This window comes from Sporothrix schenckii (assembly GCF_000961545.1).
Source record: "Sporothrix schenckii 1099-18 chromosome Unknown Cont44, whole genome shotgun sequence".
NCBI classification, from domain to species: domain Eukaryota; kingdom Fungi; phylum Ascomycota; class Sordariomycetes; order Ophiostomatales; family Ophiostomataceae; genus Sporothrix; species Sporothrix schenckii.
Window position 1 is genome coordinate 1,563,301 of NW_015971145.1, and position 16,131 is coordinate 1,579,431.

Genomic DNA, 16,131 nt, shown 5'->3' on the forward strand with positions numbered 1-16,131 from the left:
TTGTCTTTTCTGCTTGGTCTGCATTTGTAGCAATCACAACTATATAAAGGCGTGTGGAAAGCCACCGTATCCAGATTCCAAACGGTCAAAAAATAAAAAATAAAATAAAAAACGATGAAATCACATGTCCATTAACTAAATTCAAGCCTCTAAATTCCGTGATCACCCGGTGATGGGGAGCGAGAACGTTATGTGCCTTTTTTGGCAGACCAACGGCCTACCTTAATGGAAAAGGCCGGACCAGTCATAAATATTACTTTCCCTGGTGTTGCGCGCCTGATTCTGGACGCTTGCTTGGATGTAGTGGAGACCGTAAATGGTCGTCTCAATAAACTAGCACAACGTCGAGGCCGTATGCGCAACATAGCATCGTCTAGGGTATGCTTGTAGTAGATCGACGTCGTCGACATCGCAGGTAGAGTCGTATGATCAGTACACTGTCCTTGCTATTTCGCGTATGTGGTGGCGTTTTAGTCGCCTGTATATGTGCATAAGTAAGTTGTGAATGGTGAGTATTGGGCTAGTCGTCGTAGCCTGTCCCATGGTGGTTACTGGGCCTTGCCGTTCTTGTGATCTTTGGCCACAGTCTTGCTCGCCTGGAACTTAGCAATCTCCTTTTGCACCTCGCGCTCTACGCGGCCCTGCAGCTCCTGCCGATAGCCAAAGGCAAACAGCAGCTCCAGCCACACAAACAGCGGCGCTAGAAAGATGGCCTGGAACAGGTTGTCCAGCAGCGCGGGCGCCTGGCGCTCAAACTTCGCGTGGCCGACAAACTGCAAGATCCATGAGGCGATGTGTGTAGCTGCCGCGTAGGTCGTGATGATGTGGGCATCAAAGTGGGAGAGGGCGTAGTTACCGGCGGCCGCGCCGCCGAGGCAGAGAAGCGCGAGGGCAGTGCCGGCGACGGGTTCTAACAGAACATAGAGAGCACCCCAGGTGATGGCGGCGAGGGTGCCGAGGTTGAGGGGCAGGTTCGGAACCGTCAGCCAGGACGGTAGGGGAATGAGAGTGGGGGAATTGGAGGCCTAAGAGAGAGAGAGTGCGTGTGTGTGGTTAGGATCCGTGTTCCAGCGAATACAGGCCGGCAAAGTGCTTACCATCCAGAAGCCAGTAAAAAGAATCAATGGCACACAGATCATGTGGACGACGACATTGATTTTGTTGTGATGGTAGGCGCCATACTGTTCGAGCAAACATAATATTAGTCGAGCTCTGAGGTTGAATGCCGAGCTACAGATACCCGTGAAAGAGTGTTTAGGGCCGACTTACAAAGACGAGGTGCTTTTCCAGGTCGAGAGACATCTTGGGCCAGCGGGCCGGGCCAGGGTAGAGGTACACGGAGGAACGGGTAACAGACAGTCAGGTCTGGAATCACGCGAGGAGTCGATGGCGCGCAGGAGCTCACAACGATAGTGGATGAGGGGCAAACGAAGAAGAAGACAGATCGAGCTCCTTCTCTACGCTGCTGAATCCATCCGAGCTGGATAGCGCAGCGCAAGACCGAACACAGGCCCCGTAAAGAGCGAGCAGTGGACAGGGCGATGGAAGAAAAGTATAGCGTGGCCTACCGGTGCTGAAGAACACGAAACGTCTAGCGTTCTCAAGAGGACGCCCCTTTCATCATAGTAGAGCGGGCTGACGCGTCGAATGCGTTGCAGTGGATGAAGAGAGCGTTTTTGGCTCGATGCGCTTGGCGTAGCTTTGCGTTTGTTCGCGTTCGTTGAGGAACGAGGCACAAAACGTGGCTGCGAATTGCAGAATGCCACAGAAAGGCGGGATGCGGATGCAGTTACGGGACGCCGGAAGATGGGGCAGGAGGGCTTGCATGGAGATGGCAAGAGGATTGTTCGGCGGTGCCTTCCCTGATGGGACCATAGCGGCCGCCTGATTGGTATTGGCGGCTGCTCTCCCTTGCTGCTGGGACTTTCATGTGCTTCTCAGCTTTCGGGCGCGCGCCACTGGGTGCTGATCAGACAGGGAAGCTACGACATTGGCGCTAGGTACATTTTATGCACGTGACATCTCTGAACGCGTTTTGCAAAAGGCCCGTGGCCAAACAAGTGCGCTATCGATAACAGCGGCTCGCAGAAAACAGGCAGCTTCCTTGCAGCTTCCTTGCAGCTTCCGTGCAGGACAGACGACATACCAGCGTCGAAGCATACCTTTGACGACGGCCAAGGCCACGAAAGACGGCAAGGATTCCAGTCTGAAGTGACCTTGAGGGAGCTATAACGGCCCCTGCACGTACACTAAATTACGACCGACCCGCGGCCATTAATGTGGCCCTGTTGAGCCCAACGTGTCTCGATCTCGACGACAAACTTATCGATACTATAGACGTTGCGGAGACTGTCCTCGAGCGGAGCAGACACGATGATTCATCCGTCGCGGATGGCGTATGTGGAGGACGCCGAGGAGGAGGGCCGGCCAAGGGGCATTGACCTGGCGAGCATTCGTATGTAACCCCTGCCTGTTTCCAGTCTGACCATGTATCCTCAGTGTGCTAACATGTCTCCGATAGCCCTTGAACATGACTACGATATGCCAATGACGGCCTCGGGCATGCCGGCCGAGAAGGCATCGGAGCTCCTCGCACAGCTGGCCCGGAAAAAGATAGCGGCAACGGTGTCCGTTCCAAAGGAGGACGCAAAAGTGCGCGAGAAGCTCATCGAGATCGGCGAGCCCATTATTTACTTTGGCGAGACGAACCAGGAACGAAAAGCACGACTGCGGGACTTGCTGGCAGGCATAATTGCCGACCGCAATGCGGCGGCCAAGGCGGCAGCGGGCGGCGGCACTGGCGGTGAGGACGTGGACATGGACGACGCCCTTGGTAGCAGCGACTTGGACGACGAAGATGACGAGGACGACGAGGACGGACCCCAGGAATTCTACACATCGGGCGGGCCTGACCTGCTGCAGGCGCGCCTGGACATCACGGCCTACTCCCTGCCTCGCACGCGTCGGCAGGTGGCCTTGCAGCGCGCCGAGTCGGCCATCCCGCTGCGCACGCACGTCAAGTTCCGCGACCAGGTCAAGAGCAAGCTGCGCGACTTTGAGCTGCAGGCCAGCCAGCCGATTGGCGACCGCAACGTTAGCATGACGCGCATCTCGCCGAGCGGGCAGTACGTGGCGGCCGGCAACTTTGGCGGCTCGCTGGGGCTGTACCGCGTGCCCGACCTGGAACACACGCGCAGCCTGCGCGGCCACACGAGCAAGATCAGCGGCCTGTCGTGGTTCCCCGGCGCGACGCTTCCCGAGTCCGGCGTGTCGGCCGCAGCGGTCAATCTGGCCTCCGGCGGCGCCGAGGGGCTCGTGAACCTGTGGTCGCTGAACCAGGACACGCCTGTGGCGACGCTGACAGGCCACGACCAGCGCGTGTGCCGCGTCGAATTCCACCCATCAGGCAAGTTCTTGGCGTCGGCGTCCGAGGATGCTACGTGGCGCCTGTGGGATGTACAGCGAGCGGGCGAGGAGGGAACATCTGGTGGTGGCACTGACGGCGGGCCAAGCAGCGCCCAAGTCTTACGCCAAGAGGGGCACTCGCGTGGTGTGTACGCGGTCAGCTTCAACACAGATGGGTCGCTGATTGCGAGTGCGGGCCTCGACAGCATCGGCCGGATCTGGGACCTGCGGTCTGGCCGCACGGCCATGATCCTGGATGGGCCCCTCGACGGCCATATCAAGCCCATCTACGGTCTCGACTGGGCCGCCGATGGCCACCGGTTGCTGACTGCGTCGGCCGACGGCTGGATCAAGTGCTGGGACATTCGCAAGGTGCAGCGCACCGGCGGCATCGGCGCACACTCGAGCACGGTGTCTGACGTGCGGTGGTTCAAGGGACTGGACGACGGCCTTTTGGGCACGCCGCCCGGCACTGACCCGGAGACGGGTGTGCAGCAGCCCAAGGTATCCGGGACGTTCTTCGTGTCGGGCGGCTTCGACCAGAAAATCCAGATCTACTCGGCCGACGACTGGGCGCTAGTACAGACGCTCAACGGCCACACGGGCCCAGTATCGAGTGTGGACGTCAGCCGTGACGGCATGTGGATTGTGAGCGGTGGCCACGACAAGACAGTCAAGCTGTGGGGCCGCGATGACGGCTCGAGTTTATACTCTACTTGATGCAATTGTAACCGACTGGCCGGATAGATAAAAGAAACCCAATTACGATACCCATGATACTATGTGTTGTCCGCCTGTTGCGTGCCAAGTGAGTCTACAGTGTTATGAAACATAACGTGGAAAAGAACATGCGAAATTTATGAGAGGAGTTGCTTGGCCTTCCTCTTCCTCACTCGCGCCTGGTTCACGTAGTTTTCGTTTCTTTGCTCTCTCTTCTTTTTTTTTTTTTGCGTTTTCTTTTATTACTGGGTCCTTGGCTCTTGCCGTGCCGCAATCAGAACTGCCAGCCGCTAGCCTTACGGGCGGAATGTGCTCTCTGTACTTCATCTGACTCGCTGCTTCCGTCCAAAATACGCCTGCTATTTTGCAACTAGCACCTAAAGTGGACCCGCTGCATTTTTCCTGGGGAATTTTCAAGGCTCCACCTTATTTTCCTCGGAGGGAAGTTGGCATACTTTTGTTCTCTCTCTTCTCACTTTCCTCCTCTCTCCCTCTCGTTTTGCTCTCCCTCTCGTCACCACATCATCATTTCGACAACTCCCAACACCGTTACGAACGATTTTTATTCGCCAACTTTCTCGCAAATGCCTAGTACACCGACACCAAACGTCCACTCTCCGTCTTTCTTCGCGTACCAGATGCGTGTGCCAAGTGCCCAAAACCTCCTTCGGAAACTGATTTCGGACGCACGTTGCGACGCCGAGCGCCGCCGGGGCGATACCCCTTGATCAAGCGGGTGTGGTTCCATCCGCGCGTCGTAAAGGCGGAGTCCGCTTACGATATATCACGGCCCGGCAGGGAACATCGCCCTGCATCGTACCGTTCACACCCCAGCACACCCCTACGCGGCACCCGCACTTCTGTTCATCCGCAGCAATGGAGGCTGCATCCCCGGCACTGACCACGGTCCGTGGCTTCCACGGCACGCCCGTCACCTCCGGCGATGAAGATAGCGACTACGGCGCCGCTCGTCATAGCAACGGAAACACGCCAAATGGCAGCGGAAATGGCGCGGGCAAGGGCTCACGGCGCGGCCGCAAGAAGCCGATGGTCGTCCTCGATGACGTCGTGAGTGCCAACTGCAGCCCTGTGCTGCGGCCTGCAGGATCTGGATCGCCTGCCATGAGCGGCATCGCTAAGCTGCGCATGCAGTTGGAGCCGCTTAGCCTCGACAACTCGGCGGCGTCTTCGCGTGCCAGCTCCCCTGGCGGAAAAGGCCGCTCGCAGCTCCAGCCTCTGGCACCCGTCACAACGGCGTCGGTGACCGTGGCCTCGTCCACAGTGACAGCTGCACGCATCGCATCGCCACTGTCGCCGACCAAGACACGCACTTTACACAAGCACCAGACGAGCCAGACGAGCCAGACGAGCCAGACCGGCCGTTCCGATTTCATGGTTAGGAATTACGACCAACGCCCAGACTCTTCTTCGTCCGCCAAGGCGACCAACTCCGACGCAAGCGGCGCGCAGACGGGCCAGAGCAGTCGTAGCACGAGCCACGATGGCGTGTCGAGCAACACGAGCGGTGACGAGACGGAGGCAGAGACGAGCGGCACGAGCTATGTGATTACGCTCAAGAACGATTTCATCAGCGAGAGCGTCCGGGACGAGCATCCCATGCCGACGAAGGATGCCAGTTCAGCCACCGCCGCCGCCGCCGCCGCTGTTGAAAGTGGTGAGATCGAGGCGTCCATCTTTGGTGGCGATCTTGAGCCTGAGGACGTCCCAGCGACATTTGCCTCTACGAACACAGCGACGGCTCGTGGTGGCAATGGAAAAGTCGATGGTGCGCATGTGGCTGACAGCGGAAAGCCCAAGAAGATGACGGCGGACGACTTTGAGCCGCTGCGCTGCCTCGGCAAAGGTTCGTACGGCACCGTGGTGCTGGTCAAGCAGAACTCGACAGGTCGACTGTATGCGCAGAAGCAATTCAAGAAGGCGTCCCTTGTTGTGCACAAGAAGCTTGTGGAGCAGACGAAGACGGAGCGCCAGATTCTTGAGTCGGTCAACCGCCACCCGTTTGTCGTCAAGCTGTTCTACGCATTTCAGGACCGCGAGAAGCTCTACCTTATCCTCGAGTACGGCCAGGGCGGCGAGTTGTTTACGCATCTGAGCTCCGAGCGCATGTTTAGCGAGTCGACGGCCGCCTTTTACATGGCCGAGATGGCCCTTGCCTTGTCGCACCTCCACGACACGCTGGGTGTGGTGTACCGCGACCTGAAGCCGGAGAACTGCCTACTGGATGCTGAGGGTCACCTGCTGCTGACGGATTTTGGCCTGTCCAAGGTGGCTCTCCCCGGCCCCCGCAGCCGGGCGGGGTCGACGGCCACAGAAGCCTCGGACGATGCGTGTTGCAATTCCATTCTAGGCACCGTCGAGTACATGGCGCCGGAAGTTGTGCAGGGCCAAAAGTACGGTCGCGCTGTTGACTGGTGGTCCTTTGGCGCGCTGGGCTTTGACCTCATGACGGGCAACCCTCCGTTCCGAGGCCGCAACAACGCCAAGATTCAGGAGAACATTGTCAAGCAAAAGGTTGTGCTGCCGTATTTCCTGAGCCCGGACGCCAAGGACCTGCTCACGCGGCTGCTGCGCAAGGAGCCCCGCAAGCGTCTCGGTGCCAACATGCCCAAGGACCTCGACATTCTCAAGAAGCACCGTTTCTTCCGCAAGATCGACTGGGTGCGCCTGGCGGCGCGCGAGGTCGAGCCGCCCATCCAGCCGGTCATTACGGACCCGGAGCTTGCTGAGAACTTTTCGACGGAGTTTACGGACCTGTCCCTGAGCCCCTTGACATCGCCGACGACGGGCCCTAACGGGCGCGACCCCGACCCCTACTTTAGCTCGTTGTCGGCGCGTCCGCGTGGCCGGAGCATTGTCGGCGGCGGACCTAGCGGTATGAGCTTCCGCGACGATCCGTTTGGTGGATTCAGCTTTGTTGCGAGCTCAAGCCTGCTAAACGAGAGCAACTTCCCTTCGTTTATGGAGTGAGGACAGAGGTTCCTGACTTTGTTTTACGATATACATAGAATAGACTCTACAGGTCTAGAAGACAACAAAGACGGAAGATGAGAAGATGAAGACTGGATAGATGTCTATGGGGCAACGGTGATGGGGTGTGCTTTTTATTTTTTCTTTTCATTCTGTATCTCGGTATACGACGTTGCTTGGAGGGCTTTTGTTGCATTTTGATTGAATACGCTGTGCTAGGGCGGAGAGCTCGTCTATCACAGACCACAGCGTGCCTCTGATTTATCTACAGTTGTGTCGCACAGCGATACGAAAAGAAACGTGCTGGTCTGATTATTCACAGCGAGACCACGCACAAGACAGCATAGCAAGGAGTTTTGCCGCTTGGGCCGTTGAATTGACCTTTTTTCTGCTGTTTCTTCACTGTGAAGAGAAATGATCATGATAATATTCTAGAAAGATAGGGACACAAATGGATGTCCTCTATTCAGGGAACGTCGTCTGGTCCACAGGATAAACTGTAAACTGCCCATTACTTTCGGTTGTATCAGACTGCCCAAGCGCTCGAAGAACATATGTTTTAGACTTTTCGGGTTGAACAGGGGAGCACCCCCAACTTGCAATTTATCGTTCGCAATCCCTCTTGTGACGACTTGACGCCTCCCATTTTCAAAGGATCAAGAGCCGAGGGAGGCATCCCATGCAGGCCAAGTCATTACGCCCTAAGCCCAATCCCATTCTGGACCACGTCCCGGACTCAAGCCAAGCCCAATTCATGCAAGGTGTCTCGCGATCCCTGGTTCGGACAACGCCCAAAGTGCCGGTGCTACGGAATGCAATACAAAATACACCATGTACACGTATGCGTCTGGGTATATGCCATACATTTTTACATTTCAAGCCACCGTGGGCTGTAGGTCGTACTGCAGAACGGACGGAGAAGGTATTGGTCAGGACGTATTCACGCACGGAATGTGTTCAGTAGAGGCTGACTAAATGAGGCGTTCGCAATCCCTTTTTTGGCCGCGAAGTGGAAGCGGCTGAACTCCGTATTGTCTCTCCTGAAACCCGTCCTCTCTCCCACAGCGTTGTAAGTTGGCGCCGTATTGCTTTCGCGTTTTCGTGGTTTCGGTTATTTCCGTTTTGTCTGTGATTGCTCCTTTTTATCGCTGACTAGCTGTGATTCGGACAAGATGCCCAGAATGGGGGAGCAATTTGACCTCGTGACACATCAAGGCTGGTCACCTTCTGCTTCATCCTTTCTGACCGTCGCCGTTGCTTCGCCTCATCCGAAACCAAGAAATCCACTTAAAATCGCGCTGTGTGGAACACGCCGCACGGAGGATTTCTTGTGCTAATGTCTCGCTTTGGCGTCCGTCCGGAGCAACCCAATTGCTCAGTGGCGCTTGGCGATCGTCCGTCAACCGTGCGGCCTCATGAGTCTGTCCGCACCGGGTCTCTCTCCTCGACCCTTCGTGCTGCCTTCTACCCTTTGTCACCGGCGCGGGCCATCTATCCAGCCTCCGTATCTGGGTGATCATTAATGGATGTCGTAGTCTTCCGTCTTCTTGTGGATCTCTGTCGCTTGGCTGCAGCATGGACGCCCGAAAATACCGTCATTTTCAACTCAAAGTTTTCCTTTTTTTTGTCTCTCGGAAGACTTCGTACAGACAGGCCTTGCTCAGACAGCCAAGCCTCAAACCCACGGCGGTCACGTCAATAAACGCAACCCCATCTCACTCCTCTCCCACGGTCCCGCAGTTTCACGATGGGGGGGGGGACCTTCCCGGTGGCGGTCTGGCCAGGCCAGTCAATAAACGACAACCCTTATCTAGTGTATCGGCGCGTTGCGACTGCTAACGTTTTGGCGGCGCGTCGTAGAGTGACAAGTACTCCTTTTCGTTCCTTCACTTTTTGCAACAACCAGATTCGAAGTAATGGTAGTCAGGGTCGCCCTTCCCTTGTAAGTCGAAAGCGTTTAGACGTATTGCGCTTAGACCGAAACAAGCCAATGGACGCCATTGGCGCCTTCTCCTTTTTCTCTTTGTGTGCACCCTCTCGTAAACACTGTTAGTTCCAACTTGCATCGTGCTTTCCATGTTCCTTTGTTTCCTCCTTCCTTTGGTTCATTCCAACCCCTTTCCTGTATCCTTCTTTCAATCGTTGTTGCCGTTGTTAATAAGGTCACCAAAAATATAAAGACGACGGTTGCAGAAGGAGACGCTCAAAGAGGCAGATCCATTTCTTTCCCAGACAACCCGTTATCAGTCTGACGCCGTTGTTGTAGTGTTTTGGTGTCTCTTCTCTCCTCTCCCTCTCTTCTAATTCGTCCTCTTATTTTATGTCTTGTAATTGGGAATGTCCCCTGCGTGTCTGTGCAATGCGCCACGCTGCGCCGAACACTGCAGATTTTATTTGTGTCGCGGACAATCTCGTCATCCTGTCCGCTCCTTTCGCCTGCATTCCTCGTTGATGGAACGACGCCATACAGAGGCGAGGACGCGCGTTTCGATCAGCATCGGTCATTGTTTTTCTGCAACCGATATTGATCACGTTGCAGCATTATACCTCCTTGGCAGACCAAGAGTGCAAGCACCACGCATGCCGTTGAAACAGAATCTCGAATCCTGCCCTCTTGCCTTCTTCCTCTGGTACAGGCTACGCAACACTGCTGTAGTACTGTCTTTGCGTCCCTCTCACTATCTCGTACGCCTCTCAGCCGAAGGAACGTACCACGGAACCGCGCAGTATCAGTCGTCACTTGCTCGGCCCAAGTCGAAAAAATTCCTCACTCCACAGGACGTCATCTGCAGCTGATTGACCATCTTCCTTTGTAATCCGGACCACCGAGATATCTCTGAAATACGACAACACGACCGCCGGAAGACTTCGGCCCTTAGTACAATCTCGCGCCTTTGGGGGCAACGCCCGTCCGTAGCGCCTCTTTGCATCTTGCACTTTGTATCCCACTCGCTAATCGCTCGACAAAAAGACGACCAGGAGTGCCGTGGTCCCGGCGACTGATCGGCCTGGTGCTGGACCGGCTGTTCTTGTTTGTCCGTTTTCAAATAGACTTACGCACAAAGAGCCCATCTTGGCACACGGAATGGCACTGCACACATAACGCGCGGTATCATTGTGCTCGGCTCCTCTTGTTATCCCGGCGGGTACACAGACGCTGAGCTGCACCAGTTTGACGGCTTATTCATAATTCACATCTGGTTGGTACATTGACCCTTGTCTTTGACCCTTGTCCAGCTTTTATGGCTTCAATAATGTCTTGTTATTCGCCGCTCAACTTGTCCCCCATCTTTCCTCGTCATTATAACAACTCTTTGTCTCCCTCCTCTGATTCTACGGGAAATTCTGTCATGCTGACCATTGTTAACCTACCAGCCGTCCCGGATATGTGATTTTGATTTGGCCATCTCTCAATCTCCTTGCACGCCTACTGGGTAATACGTCAAAACAACATCGATCACTTTTACCGTTTAATTAACTGTCCCTCCTTTCTCATTGCCGGTTGACAGCAAATTCTCCCTTCGTGCATATTTATTTTCCTCTCAACCTTCGACATAACAACTCGGTTTCTCAGGTGCTCGATCTGTTTACTTTATATACACAGCATTTGACCTTACAAGAACGCACATATACACACAAACAGACACAAACAGACACAAACACAAGCGATCCCACGAAACACAAACCAGACTTGCAGTTGCGCATACACAGTGTGTTGTGTTTCTCTCATCATTCCTTTGGTTTCCCAGGGTCTCTTATCTCACGCTCGCTACTGGACGACTTAGCCGTGCCAAAAGACGAGCACATAATTTCTATTTAAACACGGCAGCCCCTTGAAAAATTCATCACACGCATTTCACCTGGACGTGTTCCTCATCTTTTTGTCCTTCACGCCCGTTCAAAGTACCAAACACCAACAACCGAGTTACATACTTGGTTACACACAAGACCAAAGACACGCGGAGAAACATACACAATGACGAGTCAGACACATTTAAGGCGTCGCTCGTCTCTGGTTGCGCTTCTTTGTAAGTGGAACAAAATAATGAAGTCGTCCACATTGGATACAGATACGATAGATGCAAGTCAAAACAGTAAACTAACTATTGCATTTAGCCCTAGTCGCGGGTGCTCAAGCAGTCACTACATACTGCCCTTCCGGGGCCACAAACGTCTGCTACGGCATTGGCATACCGGAATCGACAGCCAGTAAGGGGACCGGTAACATCTACTTTAGCATCTCCGCACCAACGTCGTACCAATGGGTCGCCCTTGGCACAGGCACTATGATGTCCGGCTCCAACATGTTTGTCATGTACCAGGACGGCAAGGGCAACGTTACGATCTCACCCCGTGCAGGTACATTTCACACACCGCCATCACAGGACACGAGCAGCAACGCTGCGAAACTCACCCTGCTAGCCGGCAGCGGCGTGTCTGGTAACACTATGACCGCCAACGTCATGTGCTCTAACTGTGAATCATGGGGCTCCAGTGGGCAACTGTCCGTCACGAGTACCAATGCGCCATGGATAGGCGCCTGGCGCGCTGGCAGCTCCCTGGCCACAACAAACAAGAACGCTGCCCTCACCGTGCACGACAACACGGCTCAGTACAAGTTGGACTTGACAAAGGCCACCATCAACAGCGACAGCAACCCGTTTGTTTCTTCGAGCAGCGGCGGAAGTGGCAGTGGCACTGGTAGCGGTAGCGGTAGCGGTAGCGGCTCGGGTAGCGGCTCGGGTAGTGGCTCGGGTAGTGGAACGGGTGGTGGGACGGGCAGTGGAAACGGAGGCGGGAACAGTGGTGGTGGCTCGTCCTCCAACAATGGCGCCACGGATGTCTCGTCGTCTGCCCCTAGCGCCGCGATCTTGACTGCGCATGCTGTCATCATGGCCCTGGTCATGGTCGTGCTCTATCCGCTGGGTTCGGCGCTCATGCCGCTTTTGGGGAAGTGGTTGTTGCACGGTGCCTGGCAGGGTATTGCCTATCTTTTGATGTGGGCTGGCTTTGCCCTGGGTATCATTGCAGCCCAGCAGCGAGGACTGGTGAGTTTTAATGCTGTGACAGTTTCCCATGCTGAGAATTGCGTACTGATTCTTTGCTACTTTCCTAGTTGCATGTCAGCGAAGCGCGCCCCCATACGGTCCTCGGGGCCGTTGTTGTTGCTACAATGGCATTCCAGCCAATGCTGGGCCTGCTGCACCACCGCCACTTTACCAAGAACCAGGGCCGGGGCGTTGTGGGCCACATTCACATCTGGCTAGGCCGTATTCTCATGATTATGGGTATCGTCAACGGCGGGTTAGGTTTGCAGCTGGCGATGGCATCCAAGTCCGTTATGATTGGCTACTCGGTGGCGGCCGGGGTCATTTTCCTTGCCTATGTGGCTGCAAAGGGTGTCGGTTCGTTCGTTTTGGCGCCTTCACGCGACAAGAACGTCGACCGCAGTGTGCCTGTCTCTGGCAATGGCCGTCGCTATGACGGACCCGAGCCGGATATGGCCTACCACCCGGACGGTGACTACCAGCAGCCGGCGCCGCAGCAACAAAACGATTGGCGGAACAAGGGTCCAGCAGCCGCTAGGAATGAGAGCAGTACCCACTACTCCCAGGCGAGCAGTGCTGACAACAACGGCACCTCTGTGTCGCCATCGCTGCCGCCAATGCGTGCGCAGCAGCCAAACGCAGCTAGACGGCCAAATGAGGACAGAAATGGCGGCTACCGGAATCGCATGAGGAGAGAGGAGCAAAGGTATGCTTGATAGTTTCAGTGCAGACTGAAAGGTGAGTGGTATACGTCATGATTTGGAACTCGATAAGGCGATGGGGGTACTCGGGAACGATACCCTTTAATTTGTGCCCCTTTAGAGTCACACATATATATTATGTACATTGCAAACGAAGGTTTTTGGATTATACTGCGCGTGAGGTCAATATGCAAAAGGGTTGCAGAAGTGTTGTAAAGCATGGACGTGAAGATATGTCGATGTCAATAGTGTCTTGCAGTCTTGAATAAAATACCACGTGACAGATCACGAGCCCTGACGGAAAACTGTTGTTGGGCATTGGAATAGCCGAATAGTGGAGCTAGCTAACAGCTTTTACGAGGGGATAAAATCAACCACCCAGAACTGGCCAAAATTGAGGCTGGGAGTGGCTTGCGCGTGGTGCCAGTTTTTTTCACCTCGCTTTCCCGACCCAGCCAGGCCCCAATTCCTGCTTTTCCCTAACGCCTTTTTTCCCGCTCACCCATTCTCCTCTCTTTGCCCCAAGGATTCCGAGTAAAGAATCAAATCAAATCACCAACTTTAACTTCTTCGCTCAACTTCACCGACTTACCTCACCACCCCCCACACCCCCCGACGACACTTCTCGGCATCAAACTTGTCGAGTTTTTCGTTTCGCCTTTTCGCGTTCTTCTTTTTACACAGCATATTCACCATGCTTCAGTCTCTGGCTCGCGTTGCGGTAAGTTTTTCTGCTTCTCTTTTTCTGGCGGAGGTAAAAATCGCTCTTCTGTATCGGCTTGCCGGTTTCCCCCTCTTCGATTACGCACCCACGACGGCACTACGACACGACGACATCACGACACGATGACACGAAAGACACCAACAATCGCGAAGACAACGAGTTTTGCGAGTCGAGGAAACGAAATCGCGCATCGGATCAGAGTTGATTTTGGACTGGGGAAATGAAAGTGGTTGCGATTTGCTGGACTGGTGATGTGGGCTTTGCTTTCTCCGAGCTTCCAAGCAAAGGGGTGAGCAGACACGTTTTTGTTGCCATTGACAATGGAGCACACACCCGCCCCCGACAATTCATCTCGAATGTCGAAACGGCACGAGCGCCCTGAGCTTCGGATAACCTGCTAAGGAACGGACGACAACGCTCAAGATTCGAGGAAAAACCACCTGAGCGAAATACGTTCGACCAAGCATGCCGACAGCAATCGACGGGAACGACGGAAGCGACGGAGGCAGCGAATCAAGAAGACGAAGCGGTTGTAAAAGTTGGATTGGCATGCTTTCTAGGAAGCAGTGATGGGAATATGCACTCGTCACAGGACGTTCATGCTGACGATAGTCTTTTTGCAGCCCCGCCGGGCATTTGCTGCCGTTACGCGGACAGCGATGACCACACAAATGCGGACGTTCATTGTTCCCACAGTCTCTCGTCGTGGTAAGCACTCTCTCAGCTCAATCATCAAAGGTACACGCGGTTCCTAGCCTCTGCTAACTCTTATCTTCCTTCCAGCCGACTTTGTCCAGGAGCTCTATCTGAAGGAGCTCAAGGCCTACAAGGTCCCCGCCGTCAAGCCGGAGGACGCCCAGGGCCAGGTCTCCACCTTCTCCTTGCCCAGCGCCCCGCGGTCGCCTGAGGAGGCCGACCTCGCTAGCAGCCTGCAGGAGTACGAGTCGATGGCCGTCGAGGTCGAGGGCCAGGAGGTCGCCGCTGACGGCGAGGCATCGGCCGCCCCCGTTGAGGACTGGCTCGTCGAGGAGGAGGATGAGGATGACGCTCACCATTAAAGCACCCGTCTTGTCTCCATTGCCCGCCCTTTAGCCAAGCCACATTTTCTTGCTTGAGCGAGAACGAAGAGAAAGGGATCGTTTCCGCCCACCCCCTCAACTTACCAACTCTCTAATTTTTTTGTGAGAGATAATCAACAATACCGCGCTCTTCCTTCATCTATGGGCACATTCGAAACAACCAACCTTATGAAAAACAGACAAAACGAAACCGGACCTAGGATACTCTTTGATAACTTTCAGGAACGGTTTGCGAGGAGAAGGAGAAGAATGAGGAACTAAAAAGGACATGTGTATTCGTGGGCCTTTTTTGTGTGAGAATGAGAATGGTGGGTGGTTGGCATCTGACGCAAACACATTTGAAAACAAAGACGACGCGAAGAATAATCATAAAAAGTCATAGCGGAGAAAGAAACGCCCCCGTGTATAAATTTTATCATTTTTTTACTCTACTTTTTCGTTTACCATTTGGCTGAGCATTTTCGTTAATTCGAAATCAGTGCCAATCTCTCTACACTCTGCTCATTTCCTGAAAGCATTTTTTGTTCTTACTCACTTTTTATGTACTCAAGCCGGGCTGGGCTCTGTACCTGCACATCTTTAAATCTGAGAGATCAAGAACTGGAACGTCGTCAACACGTCATGGGCGGGAATGAATGGTGAATCGTTGTATTATTTAAATAAACCCAGGAAAATATTGTCGTGCTAATATAAATAATTCACAGGCTTGACCAGACTCAATGCCTAATATCAAGTTACCTGTGATCATCTATGTATCAGTATGTTCCTATCATTATTAACCAGACATATTCCCTATCGTCTCTTTATCCCTCTCACCATCATTCTTCTTTCAATTTTGCTTCCTCCGCAACACATGGCTTCCTCATCACTACCCGAAGAAAAGGCACTTTATATCAAACACTATTTCGACACGAAACAAACGGGAATGGCACCGAAGACGACACGAAAGACAGACCAGGCCAAGCAGAGGTCAGAGCAATTACAGTAATGTGAGCGAGGGGGAAATGAGGACAGTAATTACTCGGAAAGAGAAATAAGCAGAAAGGACAAGGCCAACCACAAGTAGATTATGTCGATAAATTATGATCCTAACCACCCAACCCTAAGCCACCATAAAAACGCCATTAGACCGCCAACCCGGGCCGGTTTTTGCATTTGGATTTTTTTAAAATAAAAAATCAAGATTGTTTCGTCTCCAAAGATGCCCCCCTCTTTGTGTGTATGTGTATAATGCACAGTACTGCAGATATATGGATCGAGGAAAGTAAAGACACATGTACAGTAAAAGTAAAAAAGTAGAAGACGTCCGCCTATCCCCATCCGTAAATGCAATACCGAAATACAATTCGAGTCAAAGACCGTGTAGCGATCAATGGGCGGTAATTGGGAAATAGAAAGATAAGTGGCCACGTAAAATGTCGTCATATAGAACAAAAAAGAGAAAGAAAAAGAAGGTGAGGGGCAAT

The 16,131-nt window shown here is 53.8% G+C and overlaps 5 protein-coding genes across 5 annotated transcripts; 4 read left to right on the forward strand and 1 right to left on the reverse strand.

The window, feature by feature from the left end:
• Positions 1 to 548: 548 nt before the first annotated feature.
• On the reverse strand, positions 549 to 1,302 carry SPSK_09755 (uncharacterized protein; the record flags this gene model as incomplete). Its single annotated transcript, XM_016736325.1, has 3 exons — positions 549 to 1,025; positions 1,098 to 1,181; positions 1,270 to 1,302. The coding sequence occupies 3 exons, from the start codon at positions 1,300 to 1,302 to the stop codon at positions 549 to 551; spliced, it is 594 nt and encodes a 197-aa protein (XP_016587231.1).
• Positions 1,303 to 2,373: 1,071 nt separating this feature from the next.
• On the forward strand, positions 2,374 to 4,125 carry SPSK_08961 (U4/U6 small nuclear ribonucleoprotein PRP4; the record flags this gene model as incomplete). The annotated part of the gene is made up of 2 exons (XM_016735543.1): positions 2,374 to 2,455; positions 2,522 to 4,125. 2 exons carry the CDS (start codon positions 2,374 to 2,376, stop codon positions 4,123 to 4,125), a joined length of 1,686 nt encoding a protein of 561 aa, XP_016587232.1.
• Positions 4,126 to 5,001: 876 nt separating this feature from the next.
• Positions 5,002 to 7,113, forward strand: SPSK_08743 (uncharacterized protein; the record flags this gene model as incomplete). The annotated part of the gene is made up of 1 exon (XM_016735331.1): positions 5,002 to 7,113. The coding sequence occupies one exon, from the start codon at positions 5,002 to 5,004 to the stop codon at positions 7,111 to 7,113; it is 2,112 nt and encodes a 703-aa protein (XP_016587233.1).
• Positions 7,114 to 11,089: 3,976 nt separating this feature from the next.
• On the forward strand, positions 11,090 to 12,877 carry SPSK_08938 (uncharacterized protein; the record flags this gene model as incomplete). The annotated part of the gene is made up of 3 exons (XM_016735522.1): positions 11,090 to 11,141; positions 11,230 to 12,161; positions 12,230 to 12,877. 3 exons carry the CDS (start codon positions 11,090 to 11,092, stop codon positions 12,875 to 12,877), a joined length of 1,632 nt encoding a protein of 543 aa, XP_016587234.1.
• Positions 12,878 to 14,245: 1,368 nt separating this feature from the next.
• On the forward strand, positions 14,246 to 14,644 carry SPSK_10019 (F-type H+-transporting ATPase subunit h; the record flags this gene model as incomplete). The annotated part of the gene is made up of 2 exons (XM_016736582.1): positions 14,246 to 14,294; positions 14,370 to 14,644. 2 exons carry the CDS (start codon positions 14,246 to 14,248, stop codon positions 14,642 to 14,644), a joined length of 324 nt encoding a protein of 107 aa, XP_016587235.1.
• Between the last annotated feature and the right edge of the window lie 1,487 nt (positions 14,645 to 16,131).